At 34.3% G+C, this 21,991-nt stretch overlaps 1 protein-coding gene across 3 annotated transcripts in view; it reads right to left on the bottom strand.

Annotated features, from left to right (window-relative positions):
• Positions 1-18,138: 18,138 nt before the first annotated feature.
• LOC140676043 (cysteine-rich venom protein kaouthin-2) overlaps positions 18,139-21,991 on the bottom strand; it is a 67,294-nt gene continuing 63,441 nt past the window's right edge. For 2 of the 3 annotated variants that reach the window (XM_072910682.1, XM_072910681.1), the window contains one exon: positions 18,139-20,955. In XM_072910682.1, coding sequence (XP_072766783.1) covers positions 20,700-20,955 — 256 coding nt within the window. In that variant the 3' untranslated portion in view covers positions 18,139-20,699. The remainder of the gene's footprint in view (positions 20,956-21,991) is intronic. The other variant, XM_072910680.1, reaches the window with a different exon arrangement.

Here is a 21,991-nt window from a genome sequence, read left to right as displayed (position 1 = left end):
GAAACTAATAACAATTGAAACCTAAGTACGATTACTTTAATTTTTATTAAATTAATTAAACAGCGAATAATCTCTCGTTGGCCATTATACTATCTATTAAAAAAAGAGTAAAAAAGAAAATTACCTCGGTAGGATATTGCGCAGGATGTTTGTATATACGCTGGCTTTTATTTCTGTTCAGTGGTTGTCATGTGTGGGGAATAATATTAGCGGCGGGGCGACATTATGCAACGGCGAAAGGGATTATTTCACATACGCGCGTAAAATCGTTTTGCAGATAACTGTAACGCGAGGAAGAAATAATTATGTTTTGCCACGCGCGGGCGCGCGCGTGTTTTTTCCGAAAAAAGGCGAATCCCAAAACTAATTTCTCTCTCTCTCTCTCTCTCTCTCGCTACATTGTCCAACCGGGGGCAAAATTAAATTCTCCCATTTTAAGAGCGCACGCGTTATGTACACCTACTGCTTCTCGCCCGCGCGTTTCTCGCAATTACGACGGTATATACGCGAGTAAATTAAATGTAACAATCATAAACGCGTGCCGTATCGTGCTTCCAATCTTCCGGATTATTGCGATGTAACTTTTCAGACCTCGCGCAATCCGATTAAATCATCCGTTGCCGCGAGCTTAAAACACATTTTCGTTTATTTAAAAAAATATAAGCGTACAAATAGACGCACAGACTGTCCTGATATTTTTCAATTCGTGTACAATAAAAATTCTGCGAGAAAAGCACGCAATGCTAAAAAAAACGTAACGTATACAACAGTAATATCGAGAGCCTAGCCATAATGACTTACAATTAATATCAAGTAGCTTTATCGATCGAAAAGCGAATTTTTTTCTCTCTCTTTCAAAAATGACTGTTTCAAAATATTCTATATTTAGACTCTGCCACACATTTTACGTAGTTGGTTTCTTTTCGCACGATTACATCGAACCCTCTTACACGAGTAGCACAAAGTAGTGGAAATTCTAGGGAGAAATGTCCTTTCAGCGTTGTCTATTGAAGACAACCGAATATACCTTTTTCCGTTCTTACGTTCTCTTCGTACTCGTGACTGCGTCTTGATTGTCCGTTCGGAAAAGACGATTCTTGCCTCTCATTGTGTCTCTAGTCTCGTACTCCTCGCTTATGCGAGTAGAAAATGCTTTTCGCCTCGTTTGTTACGCTCTTGGGAGCTCCTTTCCTTTCTCCTTTGGCGAAGATTCGCGAATCGATCCCGCTCGAGAGATCGGTTCTTTCGACGTAACCATATAGATTTATTTGCAAATTTCATATAATAAGACCGTATGTTCTTTCCGAGATACATTTTTTGTGTATCTTAAAAATGATTATTTATTAGCGTAAACTAAGGTATGATAGTCATAGGCTGTAATTTTTTCAATAATCGCTACACTGTGCGCTTTTTTAGTCATTATCAAAGATGATCGATATTTACAGTAGTTTATGTACATACATGTATTGTTCGAAATAACGATATTGTGAATCTTATATCATATTTTTACTTTTGACTACCTGCAAAGTTTTTATTTGTCCACTGAAAACTGTTATAACGTCGAATAAATGACAATTAAGCTATCGTAATCGACGTTGGACATATTATAAAGATATGTAAATTGTTATATGACCTATAATTTTTATTTTCGTTTTCACTATTTTTTTATAAATATTATGGCTATATCTTTTCCTTAAAAATTGTCTAAAATGGCCAATACTTATGTCATACTATTTTGATAATATAAAATTTCTATGAAATATTTTCCTTTTAATTTTGACAATATTATGTAATTGAAGCTACAGTGAAGATAATATGCCAAACACTATTAAAAAATAACAAAAATAAAAGTATGTTTTTTGCATTTTAAAAAACTATGGCCATCTTACTCGAGTTTACCCTATGTACATTATTTAAACTAAATAATTATATTTTTTATATAACAAAGATAATATTTTTTAAATAACAAAGATAAATATTACTGTCTAATCTTTGATTGTACAGTGAAAAAGAATTTACTTAATCTAAAAAAATATTTAGTTTAATACGTTCAAACAAGTATTTATTTAAATTAAGCAAAAATATATTTGAATTAGTAAAGTATATTGTCTATTTTACTATTCAGCAATATATTTTATTGATTCAAATATGTTTTTGCTTAATTTAAATAAATACTTATTTGAACGTATTGAACTAAATATTTTTTTAAATTAAATAAATTTTTTTTCAGTGTACAAGTCTCTTTCTCTGTCTCTGTTGAATGTACTTTCGATATTATTTCTGCAAATGGATTCTCGCAACAATAATCTGTCGCTTGTTGACAAGTGAGACGGAAATGAACCGATCAAACCGCGCACATCGTGACGGAACAATTAATCTGATAACAGCCGTACTTTCGTTGAAGATCTTAGTAAGATCGCAAAGGAAGAAGAAAAAAGAGAAAGGAGAAGACAAGTGGACTCAAGAGAGCAAAAGGGAAAGAAGAGAAATGGAAAGATAGATAGGTAGGATAAGTAGATGGATGGAGGATGTCGAATTCGAGACAGCTTCCTTCGTTTGGACAGTTTCCTCGAGAGATTCGTGAGCAAATAACAATCGCTAAGATGACACCATGATTAACGAAGGGAAGGTTATACAATTTTGGCAGGAGAAAAATAAAATTCAAGAAAATTACATTACGATTAATATGAATAACATTCTTTCCTGTAACAAAAGATCACTTATTTTTCATGTCAATTATTATTATTATTATTATTATTTCGTAGCCCGATCCACGTGTTACCAGCACTGCATATCTCGATATATTTTTGTATCAAGCGAGAAATTCGAGCAAGATAAATTTGAATTCCATAACTCTCTTAACTTCTCCTTCCTCAAGTGCGACTATGAAGCAACACCGGGATCGGTTCAAGCTTACGAGGATGATCGATGGAGATCCGACGAGCTAGAAACACTTTACGCGTCACGGAAAGAGTAAAAGCATTGTATCTCATGCCAAAAGGAAAGAGAAAGGGAAAAATAAAGAGCGACAGAGTGAAAGAAAACTTTTCAAAATTACAAGACGTAAAACGGGCAATACATGCAAGATTTTCGTTCTTATTATTAGTTCAATCCACTGTCGAGAACGAGGAAGACAGAGAGAGAGAGAGAGAGAGAGAAAGAGAGAGCGGTTATTCCTGGTTTACGATCTCCGGAGCACTTCGTCAGCCGGTTGCGTTTTAAGGACGATTAAGAGGAAGAGACCCTGAAATCCGGACCATTCCGCGGTCCGAAGTAAGCTCGTTAAGTCTAGAGATATTACTGGCGGAGGAGAGAGGGAGGAGCTCGATTAATCCCGGTTTATCGCGCGACAAGACACACCGCGCGTCCTTGTTCATTAAGCCGCGAGGAAAATTTTCCGACGTAAAAGATGGAATATATGTATGTACGTTGCAATCGAGAGGGAGAAAGACGTGTGTTTGTACAAGGTACGAATACCCGGGTGTTTCGTCGGATCTCCTGAATTCTTAAAATGTACATCCAGCGCTTGGATTTTTAAATACCTTCGTATTCTGTAGAGATCGTTTCTCGATTCCTGGATACTAAAGTTGATCTTGAATTTTAAAAATTCTCCGATTTACAGATCCTCCAATATTCCCTCTGTGAAGATTTACAACGCGCATAAAATTTCATTTTCCTCCTCGACGATTTAAAGTTTAACTTCGCCTCTTTCCCCTCCACTCGTCTCCCTACCGTATTTTCGGCACGCGTCTTTGTCATGGATTTTGTTACACGGATGAAACGGATAAATCGTTAAACTTAAGTTAATTAACTATTTGCGGGAGAGGCGACGTGACGGGAATCGCGACGATATTCTGCTGCTCACCCGTTACATGGCGACTAACCAATACAAACCATCGTTGATTACGTTGCGTGACTGAAGATTGAGAAGCCTAACAAATAATTTGTTCCAATCAATGTTAATGTTACGAAAGCTCCGGTAAATGAGCCAACTCATTAAAGATATCATTTAATGATTGCGTTATCGTTGCGCTGGAAAAAAAAAAAACCACTCTTTCCGATACGTCTCTGCTGTATGAGAAATCGATAAACGCTCGTTAATATAGCGACACCATCGTTGGATATTTATATCACGCGCGTGATGCATTTTTAAACGCCCCGTTGTAATACGCTGATAAATAATTCGACGAGATGCTTCGTTTGACATAATTTACCGGAATAATTGATCGTATGTAACCGGGGTGTGAAACAGATCGAAATGTATATACATGCGCTCGTCAATCTCTCGCCGTGATTGAAACAGATTGAAGAGATTGACGATTGTAATTTATTTGTCGGAAAAAATGCATGACGCGAGATTGAAAGCGAGACGTTCAGGTTTTATCGAATCTCGACGAGATTGTATGTTGTTTCATGATTTAAATTTAACAGATTCTTTTGCACGGTTTGCTCTTTTTTACACAAGAATGCATTCTTTGAACGATGCATTTACAATGTGAAGAATAAAAGCGTTGAAGGGTAAAAAAATTTACAGCTTTATATAAATTCGTATATAAAGATGTAGATACATTTAAATATATTCAATTTGTATCAAATAAAAATGTGTGTACTGTTTATTATTTATCTAAAAACACACACATGCTATTTCTCAAGTATCAAGATGCGCATACTTTATTTTTGAGAATTATTTTTTCAATTTTCTCCATTTTTTAAATATATCTTTTTTCAATTTTTATTTAATGTTAGCATTACAGGGTTTTTGAAAAGTCCGGAAACGTCGGATATCCCGAAAATAAAGCATTTTAGAGAAAAATGTTTCGAATAAAAGTTGTTTGGTTCGAAAAGTGCCATAGAATTTTTTTTAAAGAAACAACCATGTATTTTCTTTATGATTATTATTATGTGCTTAAAAGTATTAAAATAAGATAATCGAAAAATTAATATTTTACGAGATATTCGTATTTGATGTCAAAATATTGGAACTTTCAAGCCTCATAACTCGAAAAATACTTAATGAAAAAATATTTTATTATAGTGTTTTTTGGAAAGCCCTCGAGGTAAGCTACAAGAATATGCAAAAATATGTAGGGTGTCCCATTTAAAAAATTGATCATCTTGACGTGACCTTCAAACGATTATCCAAGGTCAAACCAATGGCACCATTTCATGGCGTTTTTCGCACCAAACAATTTTTATTTGAAACACTTTTCTCTAAAATGCTTTATTTTCGAGATATTCGACCGTTTCCGGACTTTTCAAAAACCCTGTATATATATATATATATGTGATTAAAATATAAATAAAATATAACCCAAGATAATACTGTAGTGCCAATAACGTTAAATGTGTCAAAAATTAAAAAAGGATATTTAAAAAGTTTAAAAAATTTTTTAAATCAGTATATATGTATATATCTGCAATTATTAAATTACGCGTGATATTATATATTTCGCAAATTTCGTATAATTTTCACCATAACACGCGTACACACAAATTCTCTAAACAGCTCGCATATATAATTACCGTCGTTTGTAACACAACGGAAGGGGGGGAAGAGGGAAATGATATATTTCGACGCGTCCTAGAAATACAGTTTGCGCAAACACAGAGTGCGTTCGTGAGCGCGCAGGTCAACGCGACAGCGTTAAAATGTATGGGCCGCCGTTAATTCGCGGTAATTGGAAATTATTATACGACACGAGAAAGCGCAGTTTGTCTTCGTTCGCGCGTTGCGAACCAGCACGTTGCAATGATGATCGTTAGAAATGGATAATCACGATCATCCGAGTATCATCCTTCGAAGTGGCATAAATTATTGATCGTCTCTGCGATTTCTCCTCGAGGTTTGTTTGCACGAAACAATCCGTCGAATGTGCTAGGATTATCAATATTTCAACGTGTTCCGCAAGATTCATGATACATTCCAACTCAATTATCACGAATGCATTCTGGAGAAATGTATTCGAAGATTAAACGAGAGTAATCGTCAAATCAATCGATATTATTAAAATAAGTATGTAATTCGCCTTGCAATATGAAAAAGCTTGAAAAATTACTGAAGTGTATTAAAAAAAAAAAAAAAAAAAGATGAGTAATGTGGACTTCATACAAGCTGATAGAGAGCAAACAAGGTACAAATATCTTGTTTATTTATTATACCTCACAGTTTTCAGCGTTTATGAAAAAGAGGGAAGCAAATAATCCGCGCAGTCGATTTCGCCTCTTTATTGCGCGTAAACTGAGCTCTACTAACACGCGTCAGCTGTTAACGAGCTGTCAAGCCGCGTTAGTCCGCGAATTTACGACGCGCGTCGATTCCGCTCGTTGATCTCGCGCAGCCTCGAATTGCATTGCCTCGCGAACGTATTTTCCGGCAAGTAGAACGGTGATGAACGGTCGAAGCGGCTTCAGCCATTCTTGCACGGTTAGCTGTCGGTTTTTCTCAGAGAAGGCTACACTTGCGAAGGGTATTCCAAAAAAAAAAAAAAAAAAAAAAAAAAACTAAACTCAGTCTCGCCCGAGAGACGTTATAAATACTTTATAGTCTTAGGCGTTTAAAAAAAGAGAAAAAATATGCTTTCGAGTTCATCGATTCTTTCACAATGTTTATATATAAAGTCGAGCAATAAAAATACATATTGGTCGACAATTTTTATAGATTAACGAACGGAGATGTAAATTAAATGCGAGGGCGAATAAAATTAAACGCAAATAAAGTAGCATAAGATCGCGTGTACAAATGTTAAAATAAAACAGCTCTACTCTCTGTCATTAGTTTCAAAATTCCGCGATGAGAGAATAATTTCGATGGAGAAATCTGTAAACCTTAATGCACGGCACTTAGACTAGATATTATGGACACGAGTGTGTTATTTTATTATTACGCGAGGATCGACGACGTGCAGCGAAAGAATAATTTAATATTTGGCGAAAATCCACGCTCGGAATTATTCCACACTTTCATAACAACTCCCGTAATTAGCCGTCTCCGCAAATTGCTCGCGTCGCACTCCTCTCCTTTTAGCCTCATCGGGAAGTCACCCTCCCTTTACGATGTATAGCGCGTTCTTTCCCTTTTTTTTTCTTTCTCTCTCTTTCTACGAATCTCGGTGTACATCCTAGTCGAGGGTCGAGGGTTGTTGTACAAATCCTGGCAAGCGTAAGGGCCAACACCGACATTGTTGGCCTCTCGCAGTTGTCCGAGATTAAAAATACCAAGGCAGCGCTATCGTCCTAAAAGATGCTTTCTACAGGGTGGTACGAGAAAAAAAAACGCGATGAAAAATTAATCAATTATACGGCTTTAATCTAGCTGAGCTATTTTCTCTAATTCCTGTTCGTTCTTTTCTTCCTTTTAATTTTGTTTGACAACTCGAGCTATTAACTTATAAGTAACTCCTCTCTTGGTGTAAAAACATATTCTATTTATTCATTTCAATATTTTACATGGTAGAGAGAAATTTTTCTTTATTTTCAAATCTTACAACCGAGATATATGATTTATACATTTTTTTTCGACGGAGGAAAATTGTTTCGAGATTCGATAAGAAGACGAACCTAACGTTTCCCTTATTACATTATTACTTTCAGCCGAGTATTTCTGCATATGAGCAGACGCTGATATAAAAGTCACGGTGTACTACTAAATAAAATGCACGCTCACACAAACGGAGATCTGGCTCGCATTATTTATCCGATATTACGTACAAGACGCGGTACATGTGTAAGCGCATATAAATGCGGACGTTATCCGGCTGTCAGCTTCAGCTGCTCTCTCTCGGAACTGCGCTAAGGAGGAGAGCTGCAGCTACGATAAAACAAAAGGAACTGGTGCACGCGAAACAAACAAGCCGGTACGCCGGCCCTCGTTTTTCCATTTCCTTACGTTCTCCCCCTTTACATTACACTTTCGGTAAAACGTGCAAGAATCTCAGGAGCCGCAGTGCCCTACATCCTGGGTCCGGCTTGCACAGCGACCCCTTTCCCTCCCTCCCTCCCTCCCCGCCGCCGTCTCTCCGCCACCCAGGAATACCAAACTATTGACCGCTATTGACCGCTGTTTGTTTCGCGCGGAATAAAGAATTGGACGCGTGCAAATTGCCGACGAGAAAGTGGAAATATAAATAAAGCAATTAAAATGTATAACTGTTCGTCGGTGTTTTCCCGTTTCGCAGTTGCACAAACAGCAACAGTTAAGTAAATAAATAAATCTCTCGGACAATGTTCGATTTTTTTTTTTTTTTTTCTACAATACACGTATTGCGGATCCACTGTGCAACTGCACTATATTTTTTAATTCGAATTTACGTAAAATTACAATCTGCGTAAGATTCATCGACGCTATTCATTTCACATGTTTTATTTCAATTGAGTTACATCTGTCGCAAAAGAAAAAAAAACAGACATCATCCCTTTATTAAAAACAGTATTATAATACGATTATAATGCGAAATTCCGTATTATATTTCTTATTATTAAAGAGAATTGGGATATATTGTTCTGAGATGATATAAAAGGTACATTATTAACTGCTCTCAGTTCCGCTTAGTGTTCAACGTTTTATCAGCGAGAAATTAACGACAGGATAGAAAAAAGAAATTTACTTAATCGAGTGAAAAGAAAAAAAAAATAGATTAGAAGAGCTGCCGGACAACCGGTCGCGCGAGCTTCCGCGCGCATACATTTTCTTTTCCATTTTCTCGTTTTTCATAGATATATCTCGTAACCGACACTCTCTTTCCTTTTTCCGTAGCACTGTTATTAGAGTTTAGCGCTGTTCTTATATTAAAAATAATATCGTTTGTTTCGCAAACAGTCGGTGTTGCAATTGTAACCACCGCATCGGTTCCTTTGGGATATGAAAAATAAATCTTTTTGTGCTTTATATTAATTCTCAGAGCAAAAATGTATGCGCATGAATTATGCAAAATATATTAATATTAGAATTGATACAAATAGGGAAGAGAGAAAAGTATATAGATTTTGTATAAATTTATGAATTATTATTCTTCGATAGCATACATATATGTATACATAGAAGTAGCATTTGACAAGTGACGACGAGGTTAAATTATAATCAATTAATTAATCAAATTACCGAAAATGAGAGTGCACCGTATTAGTAAACATATCTGGGATTGACGAGAATGACGCGTCTGGCATCCCGCTAATTAGCACTGAATTATTAATTCAGTTTCAAAATTCGATAAAATAGCATCGCAATTACGATAAAATGCGGGTGGCTCATTACTCGAGGGATATACGACCTGTATAATTGTGTGACAACATTTTCCTGATAATCACGGTAATTAAACTCGGAATATAAAATTTTCTGACCATAACGAGACGTGAAAAATCCCTGATGACACTTCGCAAGTTGTTGCTTAAATCAAGAGAAATAGAGTAAAGAGGTCAATGAAATAAAAGTAAAATATAATTAAAAAAAATATCATGTGTTTAATTGGAGTTGCGATCGTTCATTTTTAATTCTGCACATCCGATAAATGCAATGCATATAAAAGGACTGATCAACGAATCAGGTCAATCAATATTAATGAATAAATAACCATTTTATGAGGCATCAAACTGCGAGCACAGCAATAATATCACCGCGATTTTTGTACAAGAGAAAATCTTATATTTTTAATTGTAAGAATTGTTTTTTAAAAACTGAAAAATTATTTTGTGATTGTCCTTGTCAAGTCGTCCAAGTAATTATTTTTTAATAGTGACAAAAATTATCGCAATCATTTATAATAAGTTTACTTTCTTTTATTAAATCAAATTAAATTCATACTATAATTAATTTTACACTAAAGTCCTTGAAAGGTTATATTAGAACGAAGATGAAATTATATTGTTATAGATTGTTTATAATTTTAATTTACTATATTTGATTGTATCATATTTTGTGATAACAATTCTCTGATATTCATGAAATCGGATCTTGCAATATGTACCATAATCTCCGGTTTCTGGTAAAATTTAATGGTTCATGTTTATAGTTCATGTATTATTTTGTAGTTTCGTTCAATACAACAAAATGTATTCGTTACATCTTATATTAACGAATAATTAAGTCATTAAGGAAACATGAAAGAATTAATAATTATTTAGTAAATTTGTTATTTGTTTAACGAACCGTCTAAAAAAATAATAATATTTTTCTACAATCTCACAAAAAATGCAAAAGTGAAAAAAACAATATAGATAAATGCATAAATTAATCTCAACGGAGAAAATATAGTCATGAGAAAATTTCTGATAAATAAAATTTTATTCTTTTGGGAAAATTTCTGATAAATAAGATTTTATTTCTTTTGAACCTTCAAAGTTTTTTCATATTTTCAATATTGAATAAATCTTTAACTATCTCTTGTAATTTAAAATTTTATTTAGAAAAAGTTATCTAGAAAAATTTTTAGGAATACATCTATAATATATGCTATTTAATTACATTTTTTATTTCATATATATATATATATATATATATATATATATATATATATATAAGAGTTAACCTTTTCGAGGACAAATTTATTCAATAATAAAAGAGGGCAATCAGACTGACTTTACATAATATATCTACAACATGTATGCATTGCATTGCGGTAACTTTTTCGAATGCGATTTCTTTAAATAACTGATACTGCATCTTTTTAATTGAACTATATTTTTGCGTAATACAAATTGTAGAATAACTATTGCCGAACATGTCCTGATTTGCTTTCTCGAAGAAGTGCCGCGAGCGAGTAAATCGAGCGGAAGTTTCGCGCAAAAGCTCCAATAATTTACGCGCGAAGCGGAGCTTAATGAATAAAAGAAAGAAACGTTGGGAGTAACGAGAAGCGCCGAGTGGCTGAGCTTTTACTTGACTCGGCAAAAATGCGCGAAAACTTCATAATAACAAATGGCACGTTGGCGAATTAGCAGCGCGGGAAGAAAAACACGACGAGAGTTCAGCCATCACCTTGACGTAAAAAGTTATAATTATCAAGAATTAAAAGAGTATAAAATTCTGCGAAATAATTATAATAATTATGATAAATATACTATGTGTTCTTTGTTTAAGAATAAAACTATACCTTCATCATAATTGTGTGTTTTTATCGCATGTATAAAAAGTTACATTTATATTTAAAAAATTTTAAAAATTGACACTCTCTTGTATAATTTTGAATTTTTCTAGTTCTATAATACACGTGTAAAAATTTTCTGAAGGTCTAAATCTTTGCGTTTAAAATTAAAGGATTAAAAGAAATGAAGGATTTGTCGATTAGAGAACCGCAAGACATTCCGTATCGTTTCCTGCAAACAAAGTCGCACATATCAAGAAAAATTCTCGCGACTTAGCGCGAAGTGGGTCGACCTAATTCCGATGAATTTTAGTAATTTACAATTTGCCACGTCACGCGAGTCCCGAAGAGAACTTTCGTGACACGACTTTCGTAAACGAAGCGTACTCTAAGCTTTTTATTCCAAGACTCGCACCGCGTCGACTTTCCAACAGCTTTCCATCAGTCAATGCCGCTCGTCGCTGCCAATGTATGGCAGTTTCCATCATCGTGAAATATTATCGAGACACGCAGACATATCGGCGGTCACGCGCGCCCTTAACTCGCCCCATGACAAGTACCATCTAGGGAGACGTGAGAATTGTAGAGAGCCAAGATTCGAGGCTTGAATACCGAAGGAGGAAAAATCGTAAAGGCCGTGAAAATCCAATAGTCAGAACCGTTTTAGAAACTATAATAAAAATATGTGAAAATGTTTCCATTGGATTTCCATTGCTAATATTCATAGATATGTGTGAAAATGCAAGAAGATCCAAGTGCCAAGTGTCTTGGAATCTCACAGAATAGCAACAAGCTTTAAGAACCCAAATAATGCGCATCTACCAGTAACGTCCTAAGGTAGTTTGATGAAATCTTAAATTTTTTTCGGGCCCATCGTGAAACTTTTTTTTTACACGGTTGCCGACTCGCGTTCTCAATTTTGTGCGCGCCTTTATCATATATCCCATATAATGCAACAGTGAAAAAAAGATGAAAGAAACTGCATCTCATCTTTCCACTGCGCTTAGAATTTTTATCGCTCCTTTTCGCTGTGGTGAAATTCGCTGTATCCGAAAACGAGTATCCGTCGTTCCCAAGTTGGCTATCACGCAACGTACAACCTACCTTCCCTTCTTTCGCTGTATTCAAAAGATTCAGATTCCCCTCATTCCCCGAGCATCAATATGTTTGTGGAAATTCGCGCTGCGCTGCACGCTGCCTTAGCACGCTACCATAAAAACAATCTTCCGTCTATTTCCTCGTAACGCTTGAGACTGTATAAATCGCGAAAGATCGCTTGTGTTCTAGAATCTGAAGATCTAATAATGCGAAGCACGACAAAATGAAAAGATTCCATGCCAAGAATATAAAAATTACATCGTTCTATTAAAGAATTTGTATTTCCTAAAAGAACGCAACAGGAATATAAAATACCTGAGATTTTTACGTTGTCTTATATATAAATTTTATATATACTTATATTATGTTCGTTATAAATAATTTTTTTCAATATTATATCAAAGTACATAATTAATTTATATATAATGTATATTTAAAATTTGCCATAAAAGTATTTTACTCTCCCTACAAGAATCAGGACTTGTTTGAAAAATATATTCTATATATTACTTTTTAATATATATACACTATTTTTTTGTATATGTATATATACTACTAATAATATACAGGGTTTTCGAAAAGTTCGGAAACGGTCGAATATCTCGAAAATAAAGCATTTTAGAGAAAAATGTTTCAAATAAAAGTTGTTTGGTTCGAAAAGCCCCATAAAAGGGTGCCTTGGATAGTCGTTTGAAGATTATATGAAGGTCACCTTGAATTTTTTAAATAAAACACCCTATATATTTTTGCATATTTTTGTAGTTTATCTCGCGAGCTTTCCAAAACGCTATAATAAAATATTTTTTCATCAAGTATTTTTCGAGTTATGAGGCTTCAAAGTTTCAATATTTTGACATTAAATACAAAATATTAATTTTTCAATTATCTTATTTTAATACTTTTTTAGCACCTAATAATAATGATAAAGAAAATACATAATTGTTTCTTTAAAAAAAATCTTTAAAGAAAATTAATATTTTACGAGATATTTCGTATTTGATGTCAAAATATTGAAACTTTCAAGCCTCATAACGCGAAAAGTACTTAATCGAAAGAAGTTTTATTTTAGTGTTTTGGAAAGCTCTCGAGGTAAGCTACAAGAATTTGCAAAAATATATAGGGTGTCCCATTTAAGAAATTCAAGATCACCTTTAAACGACTATCCAACGTCAAACCAATGGCACCATTTTATGGCGCTCTTTGCACCAAACAACTTTTATTTGAAACATTTTCCTCTAAAATGCTTTATTTTCGAGATATTCGACCGTTTCCGAACTTTTCGAAAAACCCTGTATATAGAGCATAATAATAATACAGAGAAATACAATGTTAATATATTACTGATATATCTTTTATAAAAAAATAAATAGAGAACGCAACAAGTTTTTCTGATGCGTATCAGGGGTCAATTATTTATGCGAACGTAAGGAAAAGCTTCCCTTCGTGTCTCATTTTCGCTCGATACGCCAAAAAGCTGCGAGTTTCCGCTCAATCGGGTGAAACGGCCCGGATAATCTATATGCGGAGAATCGTCGATACCGCGGCTCTCGCTTTCGTAGCCGGCGATGAAACGATGATTCACGTCCTCGCGGGACGGATCCTCACGCTGACGGCGCGTTTCCGCCGAGAAACTTACCTTATGCGGCGCATCTCCTGCATCTCTTCGCGACGAGTGGGGGTGAGACGAACGCGATACGGTCCAGACGCACTGAATTGGAAGTCTGCGTCAGCTTCGTCCTAGCCGGTTAGTTTCCGTTTCCGCTTCTTGACGCCCGAGATATTACGTCGGCAAAACGGCGAAAATATCGAATGTCCCTTTTCGCCTCTCTCCCCTCTCGTCCACCCATTCCTCGAGGAACCCTCATTGTCGCTGTTCGATCGTAGACACAGATGATTTCAATCTTTAACATTTTTGTGCTGTTGCTGCAGCTAGCATCGTACTTTTCCGATATTGACATTTCTTTTGAAGCTTATAATCATTGTGTACACATTTATATAACAAACATATACGTATAGAGATAAAATATTCTCTGTATTTTTCTGTTGCAGATAAGTTTTTGCAAAATTTATCAAATTTTAAATATATTCACATATATGTACAATAATTTATAGAATTTTGAATATATATATATATTTAAAATTTGATAAATTTTGTAAATGCCTATCCGTACAGAGAAAAAAAGCCAGGACGTGTTCAGAAAAGAAAAGATATCTTCTGTAAGATAAATAAGATATTAATAAAGACATTTTCTATTAATAAGTAGAGAGAGAGAGAGAGGAGGAGAGAAACAAGATTCCTCTCTTTGTAGTATCAATTATTTATAAATTTAAGATGCTGTAAAGCTAAGATTTAACGATAAATTCTCAAGAGCGAGAATAAGATCGTATTTACGATGCGTGCGAGAGAATTTGGAGAATGATAATACAAAGGGATTCTTCAGCATCGTGGGAATGTAACGGAGAATCTGCTTCGAAATTTCACTTTATCCTCCCAATAAACAGACTCCTGATAGATGCACTTCCGTAACAGATAGAAATAAGAACAAGATTGTTCGCGCGAGCCATCGACCTGATTCTCGAGAGATATTCGATAGAGTTAACGTTCCGGGCTTCTTGCAAGGAATTCAATTAACATAACAAATCGAAGTGCCAGGTACAATTACGTGAAATTTCAAATAATTGCGTGCTCTCCATTCTCTGATCAATTATTTGCGATGGTGTAAACATTTGCATACATAAACATTGAGAATGTACACGAAACACGTATTGTAAAGAAAACATTGGTTTGTATGATATTTGGACAATGAATAATTCAAATGCCCTATGCAATACGGAACCAGAGATATATATTATAAATTGAAAACCATTTATCTTTATTGATTAATAGAGCAAAATATCATAAAATGTATATTTGATGAAAAATATTTACAATAATAATAAAATATTTACGATTTATTATTAGCTTTAACATAAACAAAAATCAAATAAAGTACAGCTTCTTGTTTATTAGAATCGAGATGTTAATTTTATATTAAATAAAAGAAGAAAATTATCTTAATATATAATTAAAAATAAAAAATATTTTTCTGCTACTTCTAGTTAAAATGCGAATTATATTATCATGAAACAGTATAATGTCGCAATATTTGTCAAATGCAAACCATTAAAGACAATGTATTATTAATAATGAATTGTCGAACATTTTTTTGGTCAATTATTTCAATCGATAAATAATAAGATAATAATCTAATTCTATTCGTGATTTAATTCTTCGATGTAGAATCTGAAGATTATTCAACATGGTCGTTTCAACATAGAACTTTCGTGAGATTTCTGAGTAATTAGGATTGAACTCAGTAACGGCTACTTTACAGTCTAATTAGAGGCGATCAATCAACTAATGATAGCACTCCGGGTATAGTTAATGCGTTCATAAATCAACCGTGCACTGGACCCGATTTAACAGAGCCACATGAGAATTACATCCATTATTGTATATCACAAGCCTATTGCATTGTTTAATACATAACAGATCAGAATTCAGGGAATTGTTGCAATATTTTTGACAAATTTAATAATGTATTTTATTTAGAAATGTTGTTTTGCCGTTATCCGTAATGCAATTTATTTGGAAAAGTTTTTAGATTATAAAGTATTTACATTTAACATTAGATATTTTTACAATGAAGTCTTGTGAATAAAGTTTCTGTTAACGTAAAATCCGGTTAAAATTTACTGAAAAACAAAATTTTATTATTCACATCATAAAACCATTTAATTCATATAAAATTCTTTAGCTTTTAATACAAAATAATACGGTTACCAATGTTTTAGTATATTTTGCAGAAATAATACATTTTTTACTTTTACATTAAAGTTTGTTTGTAATATTTACTGAAAAAAAAACATCCAATGTATCTATAATATCTCTATACACATACAATAAAACGAAATAATAATTACGCATGCAAGATTCTTGGATAATTACGTACTCGTAGTAGCTCGTGAAACAAAAAAAAAAAAAATAAATAAATAAAATAAAATTGATCAGCATCGCACTTGTTACATTTTTCCTTGGACATCTTCATCAGGAATCCCGCGAAAAGCAAACCTATGAGGATGATTAACCCTTATTCCGTACTGATGGATCCTTTTTCTCTGTGATTTTTCTAACAACACGTCAATTTCTCGAAAACAAATAATCACAAAATAATATATTTAAGTAAATTATTTTTCAAATTTATTATTTTAGTCTTTATTTAGAATGTTTAACCTTAGGCTGTCACACCTTTTTTCGAACGAGACTGTCACACTAGGTCACTGTGACCCAACGCAATTTTCGATGAACTGCAGTTTAAAAACTAAGTGTCCAAAGTTGTTGAAAAAATTCTGAAATAAAATTCAACATAGAAAAATATATTCCAATTATAAAAAATTAATATTTTAATTATTTTCATTTGAAAAAAAAATTGTGGAAAACAAATTCTTTTGTTTAAATCCACATTAATAAGTCATCAGTCCGGATCGTGGTGACCCGGTGTGACAGCCTAGGGTTAAAGAAGGTATACACATTTTTTCAGGTTTTTTAAAACACTTTAACATATTAATAAACTTATCGAAAATACTCTGACCCACCTGTACAGTTGGAAGGTGCCAAAAATAACAATATGAAGTAAGAGTTAAAAAATCAACGAACGAGTCTTTCACTCTGACAGGTCGCGAATTTCGCGATCGCTCTTCTCGCATAGAGAAAACGTTCGAAAGACGGACGGAAAGGAAATTGCTCATTCACGACAATGCGATCGCCGTTCTTTGACGTGAAAGCACGTGGCGGCATTATCGGCAACCTAACTGCCGACTTTGCCGGCTCGTTCAAAGGAATCGCGCGTCGACGGCGGCCTTTCCGTAGCCGTCAGCCTTGACGGAATCGGCCCAATTCCACGACGAACAAGTATTATTCCGCTTGGTAAGTCCCGTTTACGATTCTGTCCCTCGCGTGCTTTGACACCGCCGGAAATGGATGGCTGTATCGTTTCGAACGGTCGATTTTTCGCCAATTGAAAAGCGGATCCATCAGGGTAAAATACATTCTTTGATACTCTCCGTGAAATCTAATACCTTTGTTAAAAGGTCCGCTTGGACAGAAACGATTTTAGTATTCGATTGTCTGAATCAGAATTCAGTGCCTGTTCCCTCTTCCCCCCCCCCCAAAAAAAAAAAAAAAAAAAAAAACAAACCCGCAGCAATTTTTTTTCGTTTACCTAGGATTTGCCTTGTTTTAAATTCAGATGGAATAACGCCGGAATTTCGGAATTTTAAAATGCCAGATGTGTAAAACGGATTGCTTCTCGGTGATTGGATTAACGGCAAGGATGGAGAACGGCGCACTGATATTTCGACAGTTTGACGTAAGAAAATCTCAATGCGCGGCTACTCCGGGCAGACGAGAAAGCCCGACAAAGTTCGCAGCAGCGTCCACAGTTCCGTTCTATCGTTTCCCAGCAGCACGAAAAGCATTCCAAAGTCCGTTGAAGCAAAAAGACTACGCACTCGGTTCACCACTAACTCGACTGCATTCTCTCCTGACCCCGGATGGTGTGATTCAGCCCCCCCCCCCTCTCCTCCTCCTCCTCTCTCTACCCTTAGCTCATCGATTTATTCGCCGCATAATTCCACTTAATCCCTCAATTTCCCGATAAGGAATAAATATTTCCGCGCGATTAAACACGTCGTAACCGCGTCCAACATGCGTTTATATGCGAAAATATGGTTGTATTCCTTGTCAAAATTTAATGATACACTAAATATAATTATAAATTTATCAGGAGTGAAAAGGATTAAGAGAGGTGCTCGAGACCATTCCATATTGCGCGCAAGAATTATCCGCGTTTAACACGTTTATTGTTAATGAATTTTATTATTCCAATATTGTATCTGCAAATTATTTTAATGCTTATCAAATAAATATGAAAATTACGGCGGTTGAATGAAAAACGCGCGGAAAATATAATATTTACAGGATATTTATTGTGTGTAAGTGGACAAAAAGTATTACAGTTTGAACATTTTATCTGGAGCTGTTATCGTTAATTACATTTATTGTTATATCCCTTTAACGAACTCCTTAATTACCGACAATCAAGTACCTAATATTATCATTGATCACGTCCATTCGTCACAACGTACGTCGTTTCTCTCGACTTGCATTTTTTATTACATCTCTTATGATTTACCATTCATATTTTAACTCTTTACCGCACATTCTGTGTGTATGTAACACACAGGATAGATACTCCGCGATATATCAAATATCTCTCTATTTTCTATAAAAAATAACGACAATGATTCTTCATCACATCAAACTGTTTGTTCTCAACAATTGTTTGACGCGCTATATTACCTTTTTTAAAGATTCAATTAAATTATTATATATTTATATAAATGTCCGCAACATTTTAATCAAGTTTAATCGAGCAACCGAGAAATATGCACTTTCATTAATATTTATAAAAGTGCATATTTTTCGGTTGCTCGATTAAACTTTTTTCCACTTTTATAAATCATTATTTAATTTTTGTTGAAAATCTCCGTTTCAAGAGAAAGAGAATAATTAACGCTAGATTGTATTTGTCACGTTTAAAATACATTCTTGTCGCACGATATGTCTCACAAATTTTTTCACAAGAAAGAATTATTGAAGAATGAAAATTTCTTTAAAACACTTGAGGATATACACACATCATTACTCGTACATTTTTCCAATTGTAATTAAATATATCTAATTATGTCTCTATAAATAAATATATTTGTTAATTTATTTTTACACGGTTAAATATATTTTTAATTGCAATAGAAATTAAGCGGTAAAGAGTTAACTTTGCAACCTCTCGACTTAATTCGATACCGCGTTGTGCGAGTATACGTTCTATTGTTAAATCTATAGAATAAAAATAATTGTGTATTATTGATAATTATACTAAGGAAAAACAGTTTCATCGTTACATCATGACAAGAAACATCGACTGTCTCCTTAAAATTTACCTTAATTTTTTTTTTACATGGCTCTTCTTAACAATTAACTAAAGTTAAAGGTACGCCTATCATATCTAGCAATTGCCAGTTTCGATATGTGTAACTCAATCAATTTATTTACAATTCTTATGACATTTCAAAGTTGTATCTTTTATCTTACGGAAATGCAAGAATCCTCATATGCTGCAACTACATATTTCACGATCAAATTTGCAAAATCGAATCAGTTTAGTGTTTTTGTTTAAATAAATTTTTCGATTACTCGTCTATAATCGACGGATGCAATTTTTAAAATACCAAGAATTTTTCTCATCCTCAAATTTAAGAATCTATTAATACAAGTTGGTGTAATTTTTATTTAAGAATGTAAAAGACACGAAAATAATAATTATGAAAGATTTTTTTGCACTATTTTGAATTATTTATATGTATCCGTATATTTTTGAAAGCTATTTTTAAATTATCTTGTCTGTATAACGTAATTAAAAATTCTTTGTTCTTATAAAGAGCAAGCGAATTAAATAGTTGCTGATGGAACGCAAGAGTACATGTATGTTAAAAAATTTTCAAACTCAGTTCCTTAAAAGTTTATTTTTTTGTGGCGAGCATATTAATTATGAAATTATCTCCCTTTTTTAATGTAATGTCAAAATGTATAAAGCATCAAATAATTTTTCATTTTGATGTTAAGATGACACGTAAAGCACTCATCGATATAAAATCGATCTATCTCTCGAATTATTCAAGCTTCCTCGATCTGTTTTCCTTCTGAACGAAATATAAAGAACAAACGTATAAAATAACGTAAACAAAATAAATGTTAGGTTAAAAATATTTTAGCACATTAAAAATAATTATATATGCAATTGTGAGACCCTGCTTACAAACTTATTTTTTATCTCGCGTTAAACATCAAGCGATAAATTTGCTGAAAATCTTAAAAGATAAACAGAGAGATTTTTCACCGGTAATTCATAAAGTCTCAATCCCAAGCAGCCAACGAGCGTAAAATCCTGGAATTCGAGGACCGTATAAAAAAAGAATCTCTTATATTCTCAGGATCTCTGGTATCTATACGCTATCTACGCAGAATCGAAAGATCGTACGGCGGAATCGTTATATCGTCGCAGCGTAGAATCTATCGATCCACTGGCGATTCATCTCCTTCCAGGTAAAATCCAGATGCCAGAGATTCGGAGAGCGCACTCGGCGAATTCCGCAATCACTTCATCCTATCATCCATTTCCATATTATCCCGTTTATCCCGTCCGTTTCCGACGGAGAGACCAGAGCTCAAAACGTTTCCTTCAGTCTCATCACTAAACAAACGAGCTCATCAATAAAACAACGCGATGATCCCCGCCTCCCCTGTCAAACGATCCGCCGCCGTTTAGCCGTCGTCGCACACACCACCACCATCACTACCACCCTCTGAGCTTAGTTTTGCGATTATAAATTATTCATGCAACGTGCGCGACGTACAACGAGGGCACCCTACCCGTGATGATAGTAGATCTTGTCCTTGCAGTTGCACGTGGCGCCGCAGAACTTCCGGCGTTCCCGGCCCTCCTTCGTGTCCGTCTCGCACACCCACGAGTCGAACGTCCTGACCAGCTCGGCGCAGTTCGACCACAGGTCGACGTGGTTGCAGGCGTTCGTGCAGAGCTTGCCCTCCGTGCAGTGGTCCTTACACATGCTGCACGGTTTACCAGCCACGTAGGGTAGGCCCAGACGACCCCTATAGTTCCCGCTGCGGAGCAAAGGTACGCACATTTTATTAGACAGTGTTTGGCTTTAAGGAAAGGAAATGCCGAAACTCAAAAACGAACGGGATAAGGAATCAAAATTTTATCTTAAAAAAAAAAAAAAACGTTAATTTTTTGGAACCATTTTGAATTGTATAAAATAATTTTAAAACACATGTCTAAATAAAATTGCGAAACTTTTCAATTATGTTGTAAATTAACTCTATTCAAATCGTGAATTACATCAATTGAAAATATAAAAATTTCGTTGCACGACAAGATATAAAATAAACATCATTAGTCTTTCGTTCGCTTTGATATACAAATATATGCGTAAATATAGACGTGCAAACATAGGGCGTGAAAAAATATTTTTTGTTTTTCTTTCCCCCCTTTTTTTACGCTAGGTTAAAGTAGACCGCGTATTTTTATAAAAAATTGTTCTCGTGTTACTCTCAGTTTCTTATTTAGTCAATTTTATGATAAGCATTTTTATGGTAGCGCTTATAATATAAAATGTTTTACAACAATTTCATTCAATTTATAAACATACTAGTCGGAAACGCATGTACGTATGTACGTGTGTTTGTGTGTGTGTAAACCACTCTGTATATATTATCATAAATATACTTTGCTTGAATTACACAGCAGACAAGGAAGAGTAAAAAAAATCACATCAAAAGCTGCACTGCTTGGCCGATCTATCTAAAAAAGTCGGTACTTTTTATTAAACCAAGACTCATCAAATTGAATAAGTAAATCCTCTTTTAATGAAAAAAAAAAAAAGAAAGAAATTTTCTTATGCGCGCGCGTTTTTGGCGAAGATTAAAACTTTAATAAAGATTAAAATCGCGTGAAAATTACACACAGAAAGTTTGGGCCAAGTTTGTTTTAGTAAAATAAGTTTACCAGATTAAATTTCTCAATTCGAAGCAACAAGTATCCTCGATAATCATATGCCTCACGATAAAATACTTTATTAAAAAGTAATTATCATGGAGCAAGTATTTATTCCATAATTTTGCATGCTTAATCAAAAAA

Source organism: Anoplolepis gracilipes, chromosome 2, assembly GCF_047496725.1.
Source record: "Anoplolepis gracilipes chromosome 2, ASM4749672v1, whole genome shotgun sequence".
In the NCBI taxonomy this organism is placed as follows: Eukaryota; Metazoa; Arthropoda; class Insecta; order Hymenoptera; family Formicidae; genus Anoplolepis; species Anoplolepis gracilipes.
This window is presented reverse-complemented; position numbering and strand designations above follow the sequence as displayed.